General features: G+C 35.9%; 1 protein-coding gene and 1 pseudogene across 7 annotated transcripts in view; both read left to right on the top strand.

Annotated features, from left to right (window-relative positions):
• The window catches only part of FAF1 (Fas associated factor 1), a 667,255-nt gene that overhangs the window by 440,212 nt on the left and 208,010 nt on the right, over positions 1-19,033 (top strand). For all 7 annotated transcript variants that reach the window (XM_077149703.1, XM_077149710.1, XM_077149708.1 and 4 more), the window contains one exon: positions 18,566-18,661. In XM_077149703.1, the coding sequence (XP_077005818.1) occupies positions 18,566-18,661 (96 nt within the window). The remainder of the gene's footprint in view (positions 1-18,565; positions 18,662-19,033) is intronic.
• Positions 731-16,961, top strand: LOC143674255 (interferon alpha/beta receptor 1 pseudogene; annotated as a pseudogene).

The raw sequence follows: 19,033 nt of genomic DNA on the forward strand, positions 1-19,033 counted from the left end.
CTGCCTTCTTGCCTCCATGGTTTCTGCTGAGAAATCGAGACATAGACTTACTGAGCTTCCTTTGAATGTAATAAGTTGCTTCTCTCTTGCTGCTTTCAGAATTCTTTCTTTGTCTTTGACATTTGATAGTCTGATTAGTAAACATCTTGGAGTAGGTCTATTCAGATATATTCTGTTTGGGGTATGTTGTACTTCATGGATCTGTATTTTTATGTTTTTCATAAAGAGAAAATTTTCAGTGATTATTTCCTCCATTATTCTTTCTGTCCCCTTTGCCTTCTCTTCTCTTTCTGAGACACCCATAACACGTATATTCATGCACTTCATGTTGTCATTCAGTTCCCTGTGACCCTGCTGATATTTTCCCCTACTTTTCTGTTATTTTGCAAGTAGAATTTCACATGTCCTCTCCTCTAGTGTACTAACCGTTTCTTCTGCCTCTTCAAATCTACTGTTGGAAGTCGCCATTGTGTTTTTCGTCTCTTCTAATTGTTCCTTTCATTACCATAAATTCTGCCATTTGTTTTTTTCAAGTTTTCAAGTTCTTCTTTATGGCTGTCCATTGTCTTCCTTATATCCCTCATCTCTTTTACCATATCTTCCTTCAACTCGTTGATTTGATTTTTGAATTGATTTAGCCTGCTTGTTTGGAAATCTTTCATTAGTTCTTTCAGCTCCTGTATTTCCTTTAAAAGTCAGTTTGTTCCTTTGACTGGCCCACATCTTCATTTTTCCTAGTATCATTTTTTGCTGATGTTCAGACATCTGATTTCCTTGATTATTTTTTTGTGGAGGTTATTTTCACTCTTTTACCTGGGATTTTCTTGTTGGTTGGCTTTGTCTCTATCTTATTTTTGGCATTCACTTCAACTTATTCTAGACCTCTAGCATAGCTTCTTTTTAACTGGTAAAAATTTTTCAGCTCCAGTTTTTCTGTTTCTTGCCTTGCCTGTATTCCCATACTTTTTCTGAGGAGGGTTTCCCCAGATATGATCGATCCCAATCAGATATTCCCAGACTGGGCAGGTCCAGGTCTCAGGAGGTAGGTGCAGTCAGGATCACATTTACCTGAAAATGAGAAGCAGGAGGTTGTCTGACTTTCCTATGGGGCTTCTCCACTCTGATTTTCCTTTCCTGCCCAGTGGATGGCAATTATTAGCCCTCAGCTCCCCATGGGCATAAAGTGGTATGGACCTATAATTCTCAGCCTGCCAAACTGAGACACCTTAGGCTGATTCTGAATCCCAGCCCCTGGGGTCTAAATTCTCTGAAGGAGGGTTACCACTTGAGCTGGGCTCCATCCAACCTTTTGGGGAAAAGATAATCCCTTTAGGGAATTATCTCCTTCACTTGACTTGTTGCTTCAGACCTATCTTAACTTTGCCATTGCCTGGGTCAGTGCTGACATTGAAAATGCCTAGGGCTTTCTCTAATTAGCTACTTAGAATACTTTTTTAAAAAAGAAAAAAATAGAAAATAAATAAAATAAAATCCCTTTTCACAGTCAGTCCTCTGCCTCCAAGGTTTGCCAGGCAAGAGCCAGAATTGGTACTAGGCTCTATGTGCCCCTTTTCTTGGGGCATAGCACTTTTCCAGTATTCTAAGCTTGGCCGACTTCAGAAGCCTCCGTTTTTTTGTTTATTGTTATTTTTTTCTTCATCAGCCACATCTCCTCTCTACCAGGAAAGACCTCAGGCAGAAAGGTCTTTCCTGCTTTCTCTGAGTTTATCTTTGCTTGGAAATTATATTCACCAGTCCAGGTTTTTAAATTAAAACTGCAATTGAAGCTTGATTGAGTTTCATTCCTTTGCTCCTAGTAAAGAGCTGCTTCTTTTTCCCATTGGGAAGTGTCTCCAGCAGACTGTTGTGCCAGTGGGGGAGGGGTGCAAACCTTCACACTTTGGGAAATTTACTTACAGTTCTATGTGGTGTGTGATCTTGGCCGTTCCACCCATTCCAGACTGGGTACAATGTGTGTCCAACCTCTGATGTCCCCCAAACTGTTGTTCCAGATAGTTCCTGGTTATTTACTCGCTGCAGTAAAAGAGTAACTGAATTCCACACCTCCCTACCCTGCAATCTTCTCCAGTTCTATTAAAATATCTTAGTCTCTATTATTTACAGTGAGGAAAAAGGCAGTCTGCAAGCCTATATTTGGGAGAAGGCTAAAATGTAGCTATAAAATAAAATACCTGGAAGTTCCAATTCTTATTTTTAAAGAAAGTAGTCATAGGAAGAACATTATAAAATTCCTGAGGTCTATGTTAAAATAGTTTTACTGTTCTTTATTAATGACTTATCAGAGATAGTCAATGATCCATCATGGTTTACAGGAATTTTCTTTTGCACATTGCCCTACTATTTCATTTTAACTTGTTTTTAAAGAAAATGTGGTATGATTTCTTAATTATGTAAGAAGAAATATCATTGGGAAGATTCTATAATTTCATAAAATAATGTGCTTTTTCTGTCTCCTCAGTTATTTCAAATAATTGCCATTATTATTCATGGAAATTAGTTGCATCTGTACACATTGCATAGTTCAGGGTTCACAAACTTTTTGATCTTAGGGTCCCTTGAAATCATTGAAAACCCCGAACAGCTTTTGTTTATATGGATTATACCCATAGATAGTTACCATATTGATTTAGTTAGGCATATTTATATTCCTAAAATCATATTTTAATATTTTGTAAAGCAATGCTAATTTATAAACACTGCTGTTGTCCATCTTTACATTTCATAAAATAATTTTATTCAAATCTGTATGCAATTTTTATATGAAGAGCCTTCTCATCACAAGAGTCATGTTTCCCAGAATCTATCCTCTTCACTATAAATTGAGATTCAGCACCATTTTTCTTTGGTATATCATCTCACTAGAAATTTAATCCCAAGCCACAAATACCCACTCACAAAATAATAAAAGTTGGTGTTTATTGAGCACATGCTATGTGCTAGGCATTGTTCTTACTACTTTACACATATTAACTCAACCATTTCGTTACCCTGTAAGGAGGGTACTAATATTGTTCTTATTTCCATATCATTGAAACAGTTGCATTTTTGTTGTTATTCTTTTACTTTTATCTTGTAGATGTATTTTCATCATCTTCTCAAGAAACTTACCAAAGTATCCTTTTTTAAACATTTTTAAAACTGTGAAATATAACATCTATACAAAAAAGCAATATATTTCCAAGTACATTTTGACAAATAGTTATAGGACAAATTTTAGAGTTTGGTATGGGTTAGCGTTCCATGATTTTTCGTTTTTTCTTCTAGCTGCTCCAAGAAACTGGAGACCAACAAATATCAGTATGATGATTCAGCAGTCATACTCATTTGTTAAATCCTATCTTCTCTGTTGTACTCCTCCTCTCTTTAAATAATATATATACATAAAGGCAACAAATTTCAAAGTATATTACAACAATCATTTGTAGAACACATTTCAGAGTTTGGTTTGGGTTATAATTCTATAATGTTAGGTTTTTATTTCTAGCTGCTCTAGGGTACTAGAGGCTAAAAGAAATATCATTATGGTGATTCAGCACTCGTACTTATTTATTCAACCCAACTTTCTTTGTATAACCCCACCACCACCACCTTTTATCTTTCTCCCACTCTTTAGGGGTATTTGGGCTTTGGGCTATGTCCATTCTAACTTTTTCATGTTGGAAGGGGCTGTCAATAACATGGGATATGGGGATGGAACTAGTTGATATTCTGGAAAGGCTGGCTCCACTACATTTCAGTACTTATGTGGTCCAGAGACCTATCTGGAGTTTGTAGGTTTTGAAAAGTTACCTTAGTGCATGGAACCTTTGTAGAATCTTATATAATGCCCTAGGTATTCTTTAGGATTGGCAGGGAATGGTTTTGGTTGGGATTTGGCAAGTCATGGTAAGTAACAATGTCTAACTGAAGCATGCATGCGAGTAACCTCCAGTGTAGCCTCTCGACTCTATTTGAACTCTCAGCCACTAACACCTTATTTGTTACACTTCTTTTCCCCCTTTTTGTCCGGATGGCATTGTTGATCCCGCAGTACAGGGCCAGGCTCATCCCTGGGGTCAAAATATCTTTTAAAGGTTTGTTTGCAAAGGCTTTCAATACTTGGAATTGTGAGATCATACCTTTAAGTATTAACAAAAAATCAGTGTTAAATAGCTTTGCCTTTTTTATTAACCAGTTCTGACAGTTGACCTCTATAAACACCTGAAGGATTGACTAGGATTGTTTCAGGCTGATTTATCTTCACCACACACTGCATTATAATTCAAAATCAAGTAACTAATAGAGCACTCTGTAACATTAGAACTTTTGTAAAATATTCAAATAACAGGCAGCTTCCTCTTTTCTGAGAGAGAATTTTGGGTAAAGTCTAATCTCATCTTCTGGTATTTTGGATATATATGTATCCTCTGAAATCTCTTTATTCTATGTCTCTCCTGTAATTTCCATTTTTTACATTCTTATGAAGATCCTAATATGTAATAACCATGTGTAGTAGAGCCATTCATTTTAATATTAGAGGCATTTTTATTTTACACTTAAGTATAGGTATCCATAACAATTTCCTATGTGATAGATTCAGCAGAAAACCAGATAGACCCTATGCCTGTCCTCCTGGAACTTACAGTGTAAAGCTAAACTTACAAGTTTATTGTCTTTCTCTACCTTCTAGCCACGTCAGTTATAAATACTATCTGGATACCTATTCATTGCATTGTCAGAACCAGTGTTTATTTCCAGTATAATTTCAGGTTTAAAAATGGGGATCTTAGTTCTTTTTGTAGAAAGGCTTTATTGAGTGCTCTTTTTCTAACAGATTACCAGTTCACAAATTATAATACCCTACCAATGTGTTTAACTATGCAAGTTCAAGTCAGTGGCAAAAGAATATAAATCACAGTTTGATTTGCTGAGAAAGACTGCATACCATTAGATCCCCTTTTACAACAATTGCTTTAGTTTGTAAGCTGGTGGAATGCAGTATGCCAGAAATGGAACCGCTTTTATAAAGGGAATTCAGTAAGTTACAATTTTACAGTTCTAATGCAATGAAAGTATCCAAATTAAGGCACCAATAAGAGGTTGCTTTCATTTAAGAAAGACTAATGCCATCTGGAACACTTCTGTCAGCTGGAAAGTCATGTGGCTGACATATGCTGGCTCCTTGCTCCTTGGCTTCATTGTTCTCAGCCTCTGTTCCTGTGGGGTTTCCTCACTTTTCTTCTCTGGGAGTGGCTTTCATCTCCTCGCTTCCCTTGGCTCTCTCCAGGTTCTGGCTTGCTTAACATCTCATGGGAAGGTATACAACAATATCTGCTGGTTTCCAAACATCTCCAAAATGCATGTCTCTGTTCTCTGAAGCAACTGTTCTCTAAGCATCCACATCTGTGTCAGCTCTTGTTTCTGTCCTTTCTGGCTCCCTCCAAAATGTTCCTCTTTTAAAGGATTCCAGTAATCAAGACCCACCTGAAATGGGTGGGTTCACCCACAATTGGGCATACCACATCTCTGTGGAGATAGTCTAATTTAATCAAAAGTTTCCACCTACAGTGTTGAATTAGGATTAAAAGAAATGGCTGCCCCCAAAAGGTAGGATCAAGATTAAAACATGGCTTTCAGGGGTACATAATATTTTCAGAACAGCACAATGTGGGTACACTTTTGCTGTTTGAAGCATTATCTTTTGGAGTCATATTCAGATTTTTCCCTGAATAATCTTTTTTCTTTAAATATTTTATTTTGAAAAATTTCAAATTGTATACAAAACAGTCACAAAAAGAATACAAACTCCTACAGACAACTCCAACAGGTTCCCCTCTCCCTGGGTACCTAGGAACTTGATGGTATCCCACAGGTTCCTCAAGCTCTATACCATACCCTTTCTTCATTCTCGTTTCTGTTTTTCAGGCCAACCTACTTCAGTTGTCTTATCATCATTTGAAGTTCACCGATTCTTTCTTCTACTAGCTCCAGTCTATTGTTGAACCTGTCTAGGGAATTTTTCAGTTCTGTTACAGTGGTCTTCAGCTCTCTTTGGTTTCTTTTCATGATTTCTATCTCTCTATTGAAATTCTCTTTGAGTTTTTTTGAGATGAATGAAAACAAGAGAACAACATGTGAAAACTTATGGGAGGCAGCAAAGGCAGGGCTGAGAGAGAAATTTATAGCCTCAAATGCCTACATTAAAAACAAAGAAAGAGCTAAAATCAAAGAACTAACTATAAACCTGGAGGAACTGGACAAAGCTCAACTAACTAATCCCAGAGCAAGCAGAACGAAAGAAACAACAAAGATTAAACCAGAAGTAAGTGAAATTGAGAACAAAAAACAATAGAGAGAAGCAACCAAGCCAAAAGTTGTTTCTTTGAGAAGATCAACAAAATTGACAAGCCCTTAACTAGACTGATAACGAAAAAAAGAAAGCAGGTGCAGATAAATAAAATTATACATGACTGGGGGAACATTATTACTGACCACACAGAAATGAAAAAGATCGTAAGAGGATACTATGAACAGCTGTATTCCAACAAACTAGATGAAATGGACAATTTCCTAGAAACACATAAACAATATTGTGACTCTAGAAGAAATAGAAGACCTCAACGAAACAATCACAAGTAAAGAAATTGAAACAGTCATTAAAAACCTCCCAACAATGAAAAGCCTAGGATCAGAAGACTTCCGAGCTGAATTCTATCAATCATACCAAACTCTTCCAAAATGAGCAGAGGAGGAAATGCCACCTAGCTCATTCTATGAAGGCTATATACCTTAATACCAAAGCCAGATAAAGATACTACATGAAAAGAAAATTATGAATCAATCTCTCTAATGAAAAATCCTCAATAAATTCCTTGCAAATTGAATCCAATAGCACATTAAAAGAATTATACACCCAAACCAACTGGGTTTTATTCCAGTTATGCAATGGTGGCTCAATGTAAGAAAATCAGTTAATCAATTAACAATTCGAAGGAGAAGAACTATATGATCATCTCATTTAATGCAGAAAGACATCTAACAAAATCCAGCATCCTTTCTTGATAAAAACACTTTCAAAGATAGGAGTAGCAGGAAACTTTCTCAATATGATAAAGGGTATATATGAAAAACCCACAGCTGATATGTACTCAATTATGAAACACTGAAAGTTTTCCCATAAAAATTGGAAATAAGGCAAGGATACTCTCTATCACCACTGTTATTCAGCTTTGTGCTAGAAGTTCTAATTAGAGCATTTTAGGAAAGAAAAAGAAATAAAAGCTTTCAAATCAAAAAGAAAGAAAACTTTCACTGTTTGTAGAAGATGTGATCTTATACCTAGGAAGTCCCCCCAAAAACCTACAACAAAGCCACTAGAGCTAATAAATGACTTCAACAAAGTGTCAGGAAACAAGATCAGCATGCAAAAATCAGTAGAGTTTCTATTTACTTGTGATGAACTATTGAAGGAGGAAATCAGGAAAAATATACCATTTACAATAACTAAAAATAATCAGATATCTAGGAATAAATTTATCAAAGGGTGTAAAGGACCTAAACAGAAAAATAAAAAACATTGCTGAAAGAAATCAGAGAAGACCTAAAAAATGAAAGGCATTCTATGTTCATAGATTAGGAGGCTAAATGTGTTAAGACGTCAATTCTATTGAGGTAGTGAATGCACAACTATATGATGATATTGTGTCAATACAATTGCATTAAGAAAAAGGTGTCAGTTCTACCCAGATTGATCTACAGTTTCAGTATAATCCCAATAAAAATTCCAACAGCCTACTTTACAGACATGGTAAAGCTTATTATCAAATTTATTAGGAAGGGTATGGGGTCCTGAATAGTCAAAACCATCTTGAGAAAGAAAAATGAAGGTGAAGGTTTTACACTTCCTCAATTTAATGTGTGTTACAAAGCTACAATGAGAAAAACAACATGGTATTGGCATAAAGATAGACGCATTGACCAATGGAATTGAATTGAGAGTTTAGAAGTTGATGCTCACATCTATGGTTAATTGATTTTTTATAAGACTGCCAGGTCCACTCAGCTGGGTCAGGGCAGTCTCTTCAACAATTGATGCTGGGAGAACTGGTTGTCCATATCCAAAAGAATGAATGAGGACCCCTGTCTCACACATTATGTAAAAATTAGCACAGAATGGATCAGAGACCTAAATATAAAAGCCAGAACCATAAAACTGGTAGAAGAAAATTTAAAGAAGCATCTACAAGATCTTGTGGTAAGAGGTGGTTTCTTAGACCTTACATCCAAAGCACAAACAACAACAGCAAAAAAATAGATAAATGGGACCACCTCAAAACTGAGAACTTTTGAGTTTCAAAGGACTTTGTCAAGAGGGTGAAAAGGGACTTAGCAGAAAAAATTACTTAAAAACCACATATCCAATAAGGGTTTATTAATATCCAGCATATTAAATAAAAAGCAGCCCAGTTTTAAAATGGGCAAAAGACATGACACTTTTCCAAAGAGAATATACAAATGGCTAAAAAGCACATGAAAAGATGTTCAACTTCACTAGCTATTAGGGAAACGCAAATCAAAACTACAGTGAGCTATCTTTGCACACGTACTAAAATGGCCACTATTAAAAAACAGAAAACTACCATTGTTGGAGAGGATGTAGAGAAATAGGAACATTTACTCACTGTTGGCGGGAATGTCAAATGGTACAGCTGCTGTGGAAGACAATTTGGCAGTTCCTCAGGAAGTTATATAATTCAACAATATTATCCAACAGTTCCACTACTAATGATATGCTCAGAAGAACTGAAGACAGGGACATGAGCAGACCGATGCACACCGATGTTCATAGTAGCATTATTCACAATTGCCAAAAGATAGAAGTAGTCCCAAGTGTCCATCAACCAGTGAATGAATAAACAAAATGTGATATGTACATATGATGGGTTATTATTCCATCTAAGAAGAAATAAGGTCTTGATGCATTTGACAACATAGATGATCTTTGAAGACATTATCTTGAGTAAAATAAGTCAGATACAAAATGACAAATATTGTATGGCCTGACTAATGAACTAAATATGACTAACAAACTCGTGATGTTAGTATCTAGAATGTAGGTCAACAGAAGATACAGTGAGGACAGAGAATGTGGATCTGATGCTTAAATTATGCAGAATTTGTAATAAGATTGATTGGAAATGGATATAGGTGATGGTACCCCATTATCATGAGTGTAATTAATAGCGATGATATGTGAGTGTGATTGTGGGTGAAATGGAAAGTGTAGGGTCATGTATGTCACTAGAAGGAAAGCCAGAGGATGAAACATGGTACTTTATAGTAGAGAACCCTCTTATGGGTGAAAATGTTCTAGAATTAATTGTAATGATAAAAGTACAACTCTGAATAGAAGATATTTATTGTACACTTTAGATGGATTATATGGTATGTGAAGTTATCTCAATAAAACTGCTTTAAACAAAAGGAGTGAAAAATAAATTAATTAATCCCTCATTATATCTAGTTTATCCTATAGCTCGATAAGGCTCTCAGAAATTTGATGTTGTAACACATTTTCATCCAGGAGAGAGCAGAACACAGGATAACACTAGGCCAGGATTAAGATGCAACAATTTCTCATACAAAGCAGCACTCATGTTCAGACACTCTAAAATTCCTTTTTTACCCCTAGTCAACAAAAATTTATTGTGTTCTCTTTTTGTATAAGAGTCTGGACCACATACTGGAAGAGATGTGAGGTACATGAGATCCAGTTCCCTACCCTAAGGAGATAAGAGGAAATAAAACATATACACAATAACTATGATACAAGTATTAAAGGAGAGGTGTAAATACAGTGCTGTGAAAGCCAGAAAAGGACTATTGTTCCTTTTAGCTGTCTTATTATGTTGTCCTCAACTTAAAGTCTGAAGTCAATAGTCATCCTTTCAAGATTGAAAATATAATGGGTCATGTTGTTGAATGGCATAGAAGTTTGCTTTTGTAAGGATCAATTAGTTTGTGAGATTTAGGCAAGAAAATGATACTTCTCCCTCCATCTTCCCCCCATCCATAGGCATCCAGAAACTGATACCCCCAAGATGTGTAGCATTTATTCAAGGTTGGAATTTACTAATAAAATAAAGGAATTTTGACTTAAATATATTTTTAATTTGCAAACCTATTTTGAATATATAGGCCTGAGATCAGGGAAAGTTAAGAGAATTATAGTCTAACATGATCAGAAAGAAATTGAGTAAAGCCATAAAATAAGATTTTAAAAATGTGTCACAGTCTGTTCTAGTTTGCTAGCAACCGGAATGCAATACACCAGAAACGGAATGGCTTTTCAAAAGGGGAATTTAATAAGTTGCTAGTTTACAGTTCTAAGGCCGAAAAAATGTGCCAATTAAAAGTAGTCTATAGAAATGTCCAATCTAAGGCATCCAGGGAAAAATACCTTGATTCAAGAAGGCCAGTGAAGTTCCAGGTTTCTCTCTTAAGTGGAAGGGCACATGGTGAACACAGTCAGAGTTTCTCTCTCGTCTGAAAGGGCACATGGTGAACATGGTCAGGGTTGGCTTCCTGTTTCATGAAGCTCCCCAGGAGGCATTTTCCTTCTTCTTCTCCAAAGGTCACTGGCTGGTGGACTCTACTTCTCTTGGCTATGTTCTGCTCTGCTCTCTCTGAATCTCTTTCATTCTCCAGAATGTTTCCTCTTTTATAGGACTCCAGAAACTTATCAAGACCCACCCAAATGGGTGGAGACATGGCATCGCCTAATCCATCTTAACAACCACTTTGATTAAATCCCATCACCAGGGAGATATTTTGATTACAGTTTCAAACACACAATATTGAATAAGAATTATTCTGCCTTTATGAAATGTGATTTAGATTAAAACATGGCTTTTCTAGGGGACATACATCCTTTCAAACCAGCACACAGTCCTTAGTTGTGGTTGGTTACAGCAATCTCGTGACTGAAAGATTACCCTTAAGTATAGGTTAATTAAGTATTATAATACAATTTTATCAATCTGTGTTTTTAAAAGTTAACACTCAGCATGCGTGGAGGGGGCAGCTCCCAGCACCAGCCCAAGTAGGCCAAGGATGTGACCTGCAGGGTTGGCAGCAGCCCACAGATGACACTCACCCTTTTGGGCACCATGACCCTAGTCATTGGGGTGCCCCAGAATGTAGAGGTCTCATCATAGATGACAGCTTTATCCTGAAGTGGAACAGGACCAGTGACTTTGTCAGGAATGTGACTTTTTCAGCAAGATTATCAAATATCTGGGAAGGATAATTGGATGAAATCGCCTGTGTGTCAATATATTACTAGTACCAAAGGCAACTTTTCTTCTGCCAAGCCAAATGTTTATAAAGAAATTAAATTACGTATAAGAGCATAAAAAGGAAACAGTACTTCTCCATGGTATGAGGTTGACTCATTTTTACCATTTCAGAAAGCTCAGATTGGTCTTCGAGAAGTATATTTAGAAGCTGAAGATAAGGAAATAATAATCACCATCTCCTCTCCTGGAACAAAAGATAGTGTCAGGTGGGCTATGGATAGGTCAAAATTTACATACAATTTAGTTTTCTGGAAAAATTCTTCAAGTGTAGAAAAGAGTATTGAACCTGTTTATTCCAGAGATAAGATTTATAAACTCTCACCAGAGACTACTTATTATTTAAAAGTTAAAGCAAGACTATGTTACAGAGAAAAGTTGGTTTCTATAGTCCCGTGTAATGTATAAATACCACAGTTGAAAATTAAACTGCCTCCACCAGGAAATAATAGAAGTTAATGCTGAAAATCAGAGCTATGTTCTTTGGGATTACTCATATGAAAATATGGCCTTTCAAGTTCAGTGGCTTTGGGCTTATTTTCAAGTTTCCTGGGAACCATTCAAATAAATGGAAACAAAGACCTAAATATAAAAACGTCAAAACTACCAAGTGTGTCTTTCCTCAGAAAGTTTTCCAGAAAGGAGTTTACTTCCTCCGTGTACAAGCATCTGATGGGAATAACACATTTCTTTGGTCTGAAGAGAAAAAGTTTGATATTGATAAACCAGCTGTCATATTTCCTCCAGTCATCAGTGTGAAATCCATTGACAGTTCCCTGCATATCTGTCTCAGTGCTCCAAAAGAGTCAAAAAACCAAGTCTGTGAACCAGTATTACCCAACAATTTATGAAATTGTTTTTTGGGAAAGCACATCAACTGCTGAGAGCAAAATGCTAGAGAATAAAACTGATATTACTCTTCCTAACTTGTGACCACTGACTGTGTATTTTGTCAAAGCCAGAGTGTTTGTTGAGGATGAAAAATGAAATAAAAGCAGTGTTTTTAGTGATATTGAATGCGAGAAAACAAAACCAAGAAATACCTCCATAACCTGGTATATAATTAGAATTTGCCTTGCATTATTTTCCTTCCCATTTGTCATTTTATCTGTGAAGGGCCTCTTGAAGTGTATCAATTATGTGTTCTTTCCATCATGTACACCTCCTTCCAGTGTTGATGAGTATTGTCTGAAAATCCACTAAACGATCTACTCCTTTCCGCTTCTGAGGAACAAACCGAAAGATGTTTTGTAATTGAAAATACAAACACTGTTGATACAGTAGGATAAACTCTTCAAATTGATGAAGATCACAAAATATACAATTCCCAGACTAGTCGAGACTCGGGAAACTATCTAATGAAGATGAAAATAGTGAAGGTACAGCAAGTGAGGAACTTTTTCTACAAAAGAAGACTATGTGACCAGAAATGAGCTCTAAATATCTGGCAGATTGGTGAGAATTTTGCTGTGGGAGCCTAAGCTCCTTGCTCCTCTCATAACTGTAAAGAGAATTCTTCAAATCATAGGTTCTAATAATATTGGCAAACACTGAACAATTTAAAAATGAAATTATAGGTAGTTAGAGAAAAGTTTCTACCTTTGTTTCCATTCTTAAAATCTTAAGAGATCTGTCATTGGACCTGCCTTTGGTGAAATAAGTTAAGAGGGCCATTCCTCTCTCCTCTGATGTGTCAAGGTGCTGGTCATGTTTTGTGGCTAAGGAGAGTATTTATGTCCCTGTCAGCTAATCTTGTCAGGGGTTCCTGCATGTCAACTATACAGTCTCCATTCCCAGTGTTGTATTTCATTACATTTTGTGAGATACAGAAAAATTCAGTCTTTTCTTTGACATGAGGTAGGCTCTTAGGAAATTTATTTAGGAAAGCCTAGATACCATCGTCACTTGTTTTTCTGAAAAGTGGCTTACACTAGAAAACAGCCCCAGGATGCCTGAAAAATGATCCTTAAAACTCTCCAAGCCTTATGTCCATTAATCCCAAGAACCATGGGATCCTGCCTCACAGTTACCTGGTTCTTACATGGTTTAGAATTAAAGCTAGGTACTCTTTTACTATGCGTTACGATTTCCTGATTAATAACAGTAGAACAACGTCTTCTTGTTAGAATTTCAGTCACCAAAGTTAAGGGGAAATAAATGGGAAACTAATTTGGAAAGCTACTGCTATTTTTTTAAGGTATGGGAACATAGAGAGGTTAATCATAGTGTTTGCAAGAAGACATGGGACCAGAACATGCTCATGATAAAATAGAGTAAAAAATAGAGTACTTCAGCAGGAAACATATGTATAATCACATATATTCACATACTATGGGATTTGTTTGTTTTTATGGCTTAGCTGTGTCGTGTTTAATACCAGACTAACTTCTCTTCTATAATGGCTAGCTCTATTCACATATCCCTTATCCTGTATGTACTCAAGAAAGTGTGACCTATTTAATTTCATAGTGAGGGGGAAAATATAACTTGAAAGAAAAAGCTATTTTAAAATTTATATACTGCTTTCCAAGGGCACATAAATAGCTTATTTTTTTATTATTTGATACTTGGGATTATTTGTAAATTTCTTATTAAAAAGGAAGTCTTGGGTATTATGGTGGCCTATAGGGCAAAATTCTCAACTTCATTTGTTGAAGGGGCCAGTGGAAGAGAAGGGGGATGCAGACATGGAGAGCATGCTGGCAAGTGTGTATAACCTAAGGCTGGTCTTGTTTCTAGTTTTTGCTAAGGCCACAGATTCGTCCTGGTGGAAGAAAAGGTTGAAAGCAGCCGCCCTAGGAGGGGCAAGTATACTAAGAACATCCTCAGTATGCACATAAAACCGCAGGCCATTCCACGTGATCTCCTGGACCTGTAGTCCCAGCTTTCTAAGTCATTTGAGCAGAGAATATTGAAGTATCAAAGAGACTCAAGGATCTCCTAGGAGAGTGAATTATCTGCTGGAAGATCCCCAGAGTGACCCAGAACAAGCTTACTCTCTGATATTTCTGACCAGAGGTGTTGGGTTTAGAGAAGATCTTCTGGCCTGGCCTTGGATTTATAAAGACCCTGTCACCTTTAGAATTTGCCTTAAAGTGATTAGGAACATGTCATAACCCACTGCCACCCTTGGCTTTCATAGTGTTCCAGTGGAATGGTCCTTTCCAGCGCTTCAGGCCCTAGATTTCCTACAGTAAAAAGCTTCCTTAAGCTGGACATCCTAAAAAAAAAGCAATGCCTTTGTCAGACATTGCAATTGAAAGACACCAGTGAAATTATTAGATCCCTAAAATGTGTTTTCAAGTTCTAAGACCATCTCTTTCAGTGAAGAAGCACCTGAGAGCAACAGCAGCAAAAAACAGATTTATTGACTCTCCCTTGTTTTCTAGACACGAAGGCAGCTTCATTCCATTCTTCATTAAGTTCTACATGTTGCTTAAGCAGTATGTGTTTACTCACAAGGTGATATGTACTTTTACTGAAAAATAGTTTACTTGGAAATACTATGCACTGAGGACCCGATAAACTACCTCAGAATCACAACATTGATAGTTCTTGGAGACGCTGGATATAACCTAAGACTTGATTTTGAAGGCTTATATCATTAGAGCCATAAACAGTTATAGTAATATATATGTATTAATACCATATAATATATACATGTATAAATAGCAGTAGACATATACAGCCACACACACAGGTGTGATATGGACCTTATTTCATTAGTGTGACCACAGAGTATAGCTTCTAATTAGAAAATTTTAAGTGCTGCTCAGAACTATAAACTTTAAAGTCTGACCAGAATTTGCAACCTAAAGAAGTAATTTTGAAATCTAATTTAAAGTATGTGTTTGGAGAATTCTCAATAAAAATATTTTTTTTAAAAAAAGCAGGCTGAACTAAAAAAATAAATAAAAATCTAATTTAGAGTTTGTATCTTTTCCTAAGCTGGGACCTTTAACTAACCCCAGGATGTTCTTTAGAATTTGGGAGTGTACAAAAGCTTCCTTTCTCTCCACTTCCCCATAGCCTCTGACTGCCTGGCATATTTTCTGTTTATTTTGTCTAGTTTGGTCTTTGTCTTTCCCCTACTAGAACGTAAGCTGTACGAGAGAAACTTTGTCAATGCTTTGCCCTTATAAGGTGCTCAGAAAATAATTATTGAATGAATGAAATTTAACTTGAATCAAGTGGAATATTTCTGAGTATGTTTGTTTGTTTTATTGGATTGTGGAAGGACATAACCCTGTTTTCAATGTTTTTTATGCAATCAATTTGTATCTTTTGTTTGTATTTTTACCTTAAACCTTACTGTTGTAAACAATTTTAAATAAATAAATACTGGACCTAAAAAAAATTAATACTCTTCATCTATAAATTCATGCAAATCTGAAGCCCTGATTTTTCCTTTTTCTAATTTCTTACAAAATGAACATCCTAATTGCAATATTATCAATACTTTACAAATATGTACCCATTCAGACACATTTATATCATATACATTGTGTCATTGGACCTTCACAACAATTCTGTGAGGGAGATAGAACAGTTGTATTACAATCTTAGTTTGTAAACTAAAGAGAGATTGGTTTACACTTTTTTCTAGATAAGAAAACCGTAGTACAGAAATTCTAAGTAATTTTACCCATATTCATTGGGCTATTGAGTGATTTAGCCAGACTGGAGCTTCAACCCTTAGACTTCATATTCTTTATGTGAGTTAGGTTATGGGTCCCAAACAAAAGCTTACTTTGCCCTAACTTTTTTGAAATCGCTGTCTGAGTAACTATTGTCCGTTTCAAGGAATCCCCAATCCTACAGAGACTGCCTCGTGGAGCTGCAACCCCATCTTGGCTCCTTTTTTCTGTACCTGTTCTGTACGCATCTCATATTTCCCTAGCTGGTATATATGTTCCCTTAGAACAGACACTCAGTCTTCTATTTAAGCAAAGCTGGACATGTCATAACCCAGAAGTTCCTGATTTCCTCAGCATTTTGTAATTAGTAGGATGTGAGGGACGTGACCCAGAGGTCTGCTTGGTCAATTGTTGATTGAGAGGAAAGTGCTGGCCACTGTCCTCTTGTCTTCAAGAATTAGTAGTAGCTACTAGGAAAGTTAATGCTGATGATTGTGGAGACAAGCTCATTTTAGTGCATGTACCTTTTAGTGAGTGTTTTCCTCTAGCTCCTCCTAAAATGTGTCCTTCACAGTTATTTAGACTGAGCTGAATTCAAAGGTAAGTCACAGTAAAAGTCAATTACTATGTCTCTTCTGGAGCCCTAAAAATGATGATCACTGGAATGGTACCAGCATTTCTGCTCATTGCAGTACAATTTCAAAGCTGGCTTTTACTTACCTTATCACTTTTAACCCTTTCAAAAGCCCAGTGAGGTAGTCAGGGCAGGGATTACTCACCTCAATTAATAAATGAGGAAATTCAGGCCTAAGAAAGAAAAATGACTTTCACAAGTTCAGGAGGCAGCAGTTAAATCCGAGGTCTTCTGGCTCCTGGTCCAGGTTTCTTCTACATTATCGTACACTGCTTCTGATAGTCAGTAATATTTATCACCATTATTACTTTATTACCAGAGGATTTGGGTATTTGAGTGAGGGCTCTTTTCAAATGAAGAATACCAACTTGATTTGGAATTTAGCCTGTTCTTATCCAACCTAACTATGGTTTTGCTTGTATTGAAGTCAATTTCATTCAGCCAATCATTACAATTATGTTGATCAAAATGATTGAAAAAAATGACAGAATTGGTGGTTTTGTTTATATTGGTTTTTTTAATAGCCAGATATTCTAGTCTTTGTAAAGTATGATGCTGAAACATCTAGATGCAAAAATAAACAAACAAAAGCCTCTAACCAGACTAAAGAAAAATAACAATAACCAAGCACATGCTTTTTATCAGCCTATTCTTTGTCATAGCACATACCTCACATGATTGAAAATATCTAGATATTTATGTGAAATTTGCATTTCCATTCTAATATTTGTCTTCAGCTAGTTAGCCTGGTCATAACACATTTTGAATTCTAGTTATGACTAACCCACTGCGGTGTCTTGAGCCGTCTCCATGAATTTATAGATATTTGGGTTTCCTCACAAAGTTTAATTCACATCTACTCAAAGGTTACCAATAGATATTTGCAGTGTGCTAGTGGGTATCCAATTTTATTTCTAACAAAAGAAACTTTATATTATCATTGTATTAGTTACATGTATGTGTCATTTAATAAATACCAAAGAAAAACATTCTCTTTTGGCAATAATGTTGTTTTAACTCATTTATATGGATAAAGTGACATGAAATGCAAATAACATCTCTCAAAATAATGGAAAAATAAAATGCCTGGTGTAAAATTTACTGTATACAGCAAGCACTGTGATACTGGTATATTAGCACCTAGAATTACCATTAATGAAATGTTGGCATATAATATTGCTTCTTTTAGACAAAGTTACTATTTTTAAAATTATACCTTTTTTGTACTTTATAAGATATATTAATTCTGAAATATATACTAATTTTAAATGTGTCTTTCAGGAATTAGATTCTATCTCGAGAAGAAATCCATTGACGTTTATGAAATTCAGACTTTACTCATATTTGCTCGTGTTTTTCCAAATTTAATTTAAACCTCAAAATTGTTATTTAATATTTGACCCTCTGTAAACTTCAATAGACATAACTATGTGTGGTCTTAATCATTTTAACCTAACCAGGCAGATTCTTAGGATAGTATTTATCATAATGGTAATAAATAATGAACAGTAAACTGAATGTCTATATGCCTGGTACTATACTAAGTGCTTTACATGCATTATACTTCCAGAAGCTTTAATGTTTATTTTAATTGTAGATAAGTAGTGATTAAAACACAAATGGAATTCTTACCTTGTGGTGAAATTTTAAAAAAAAAGCTTTTGGCAAGCACTCTTCTAAATATCCTATGAAAGATTTATAGAATAATGCTCCAGGAATTAGGAAACTTTAGGTATTACCAGAGGTTACCACAGGTTACCATACATCTGCTACATGGAAGAATCAAAATTTTCAAAGCCTTCCTGATAATCTAATGCCCAGACTGCTAGAATAAGCTTTCTAGTCTTGCTTCATAAATAACAGAAATTTCTGAAAGGCAAAATAATTTTGTGAAACATGTCCTCATTTTGTTTACAAACACAGGATTCCTCTTTTTGCAGATGTGTCTTGCTGAATCAGGGCTTTCTTATCCCTGCCATCGACTTACAGTGGGAAGAAGATCTTCACCTGTACAGACCCACGAGCAATCCGAAGAGGTAAGTCTGTTTGCCAGCTGTTCATTGAACTGAAGGCCTATGCTCCACCCACCTGTCCACTTTGTATTCTTTTTTATCTGCCACTGCAATGAACAGATAAAGTAAATGTAGTGTGAATAAAGTCTCAGTAAATTCTTTAGGGCAGAAACTTTCCATGTGAGCTTATCATTAATTGTGCTCCTTCTTGTTCCATTCATTTCATGTTTCAGTAGACAGAGCTCAGGTGGGTAATTGAAATGATTTTTACTTAGAATTGTCAAATTAGCAAAGGGATTCCCTTTGCTGCTGACTGTGTATTTGATTACATTCATTAGGATTGATCCTCGAGGTCCTTTACCTCATTGTGATAGAGCACCTTCTATGAGCCATGCA

Source organism: Tamandua tetradactyla, chromosome 2 (genome assembly GCF_023851605.1).
Source record: "Tamandua tetradactyla isolate mTamTet1 chromosome 2, mTamTet1.pri, whole genome shotgun sequence".
In the NCBI taxonomy this organism is placed as follows: Eukaryota; Metazoa; Chordata; class Mammalia; order Pilosa; family Myrmecophagidae; genus Tamandua; species Tamandua tetradactyla.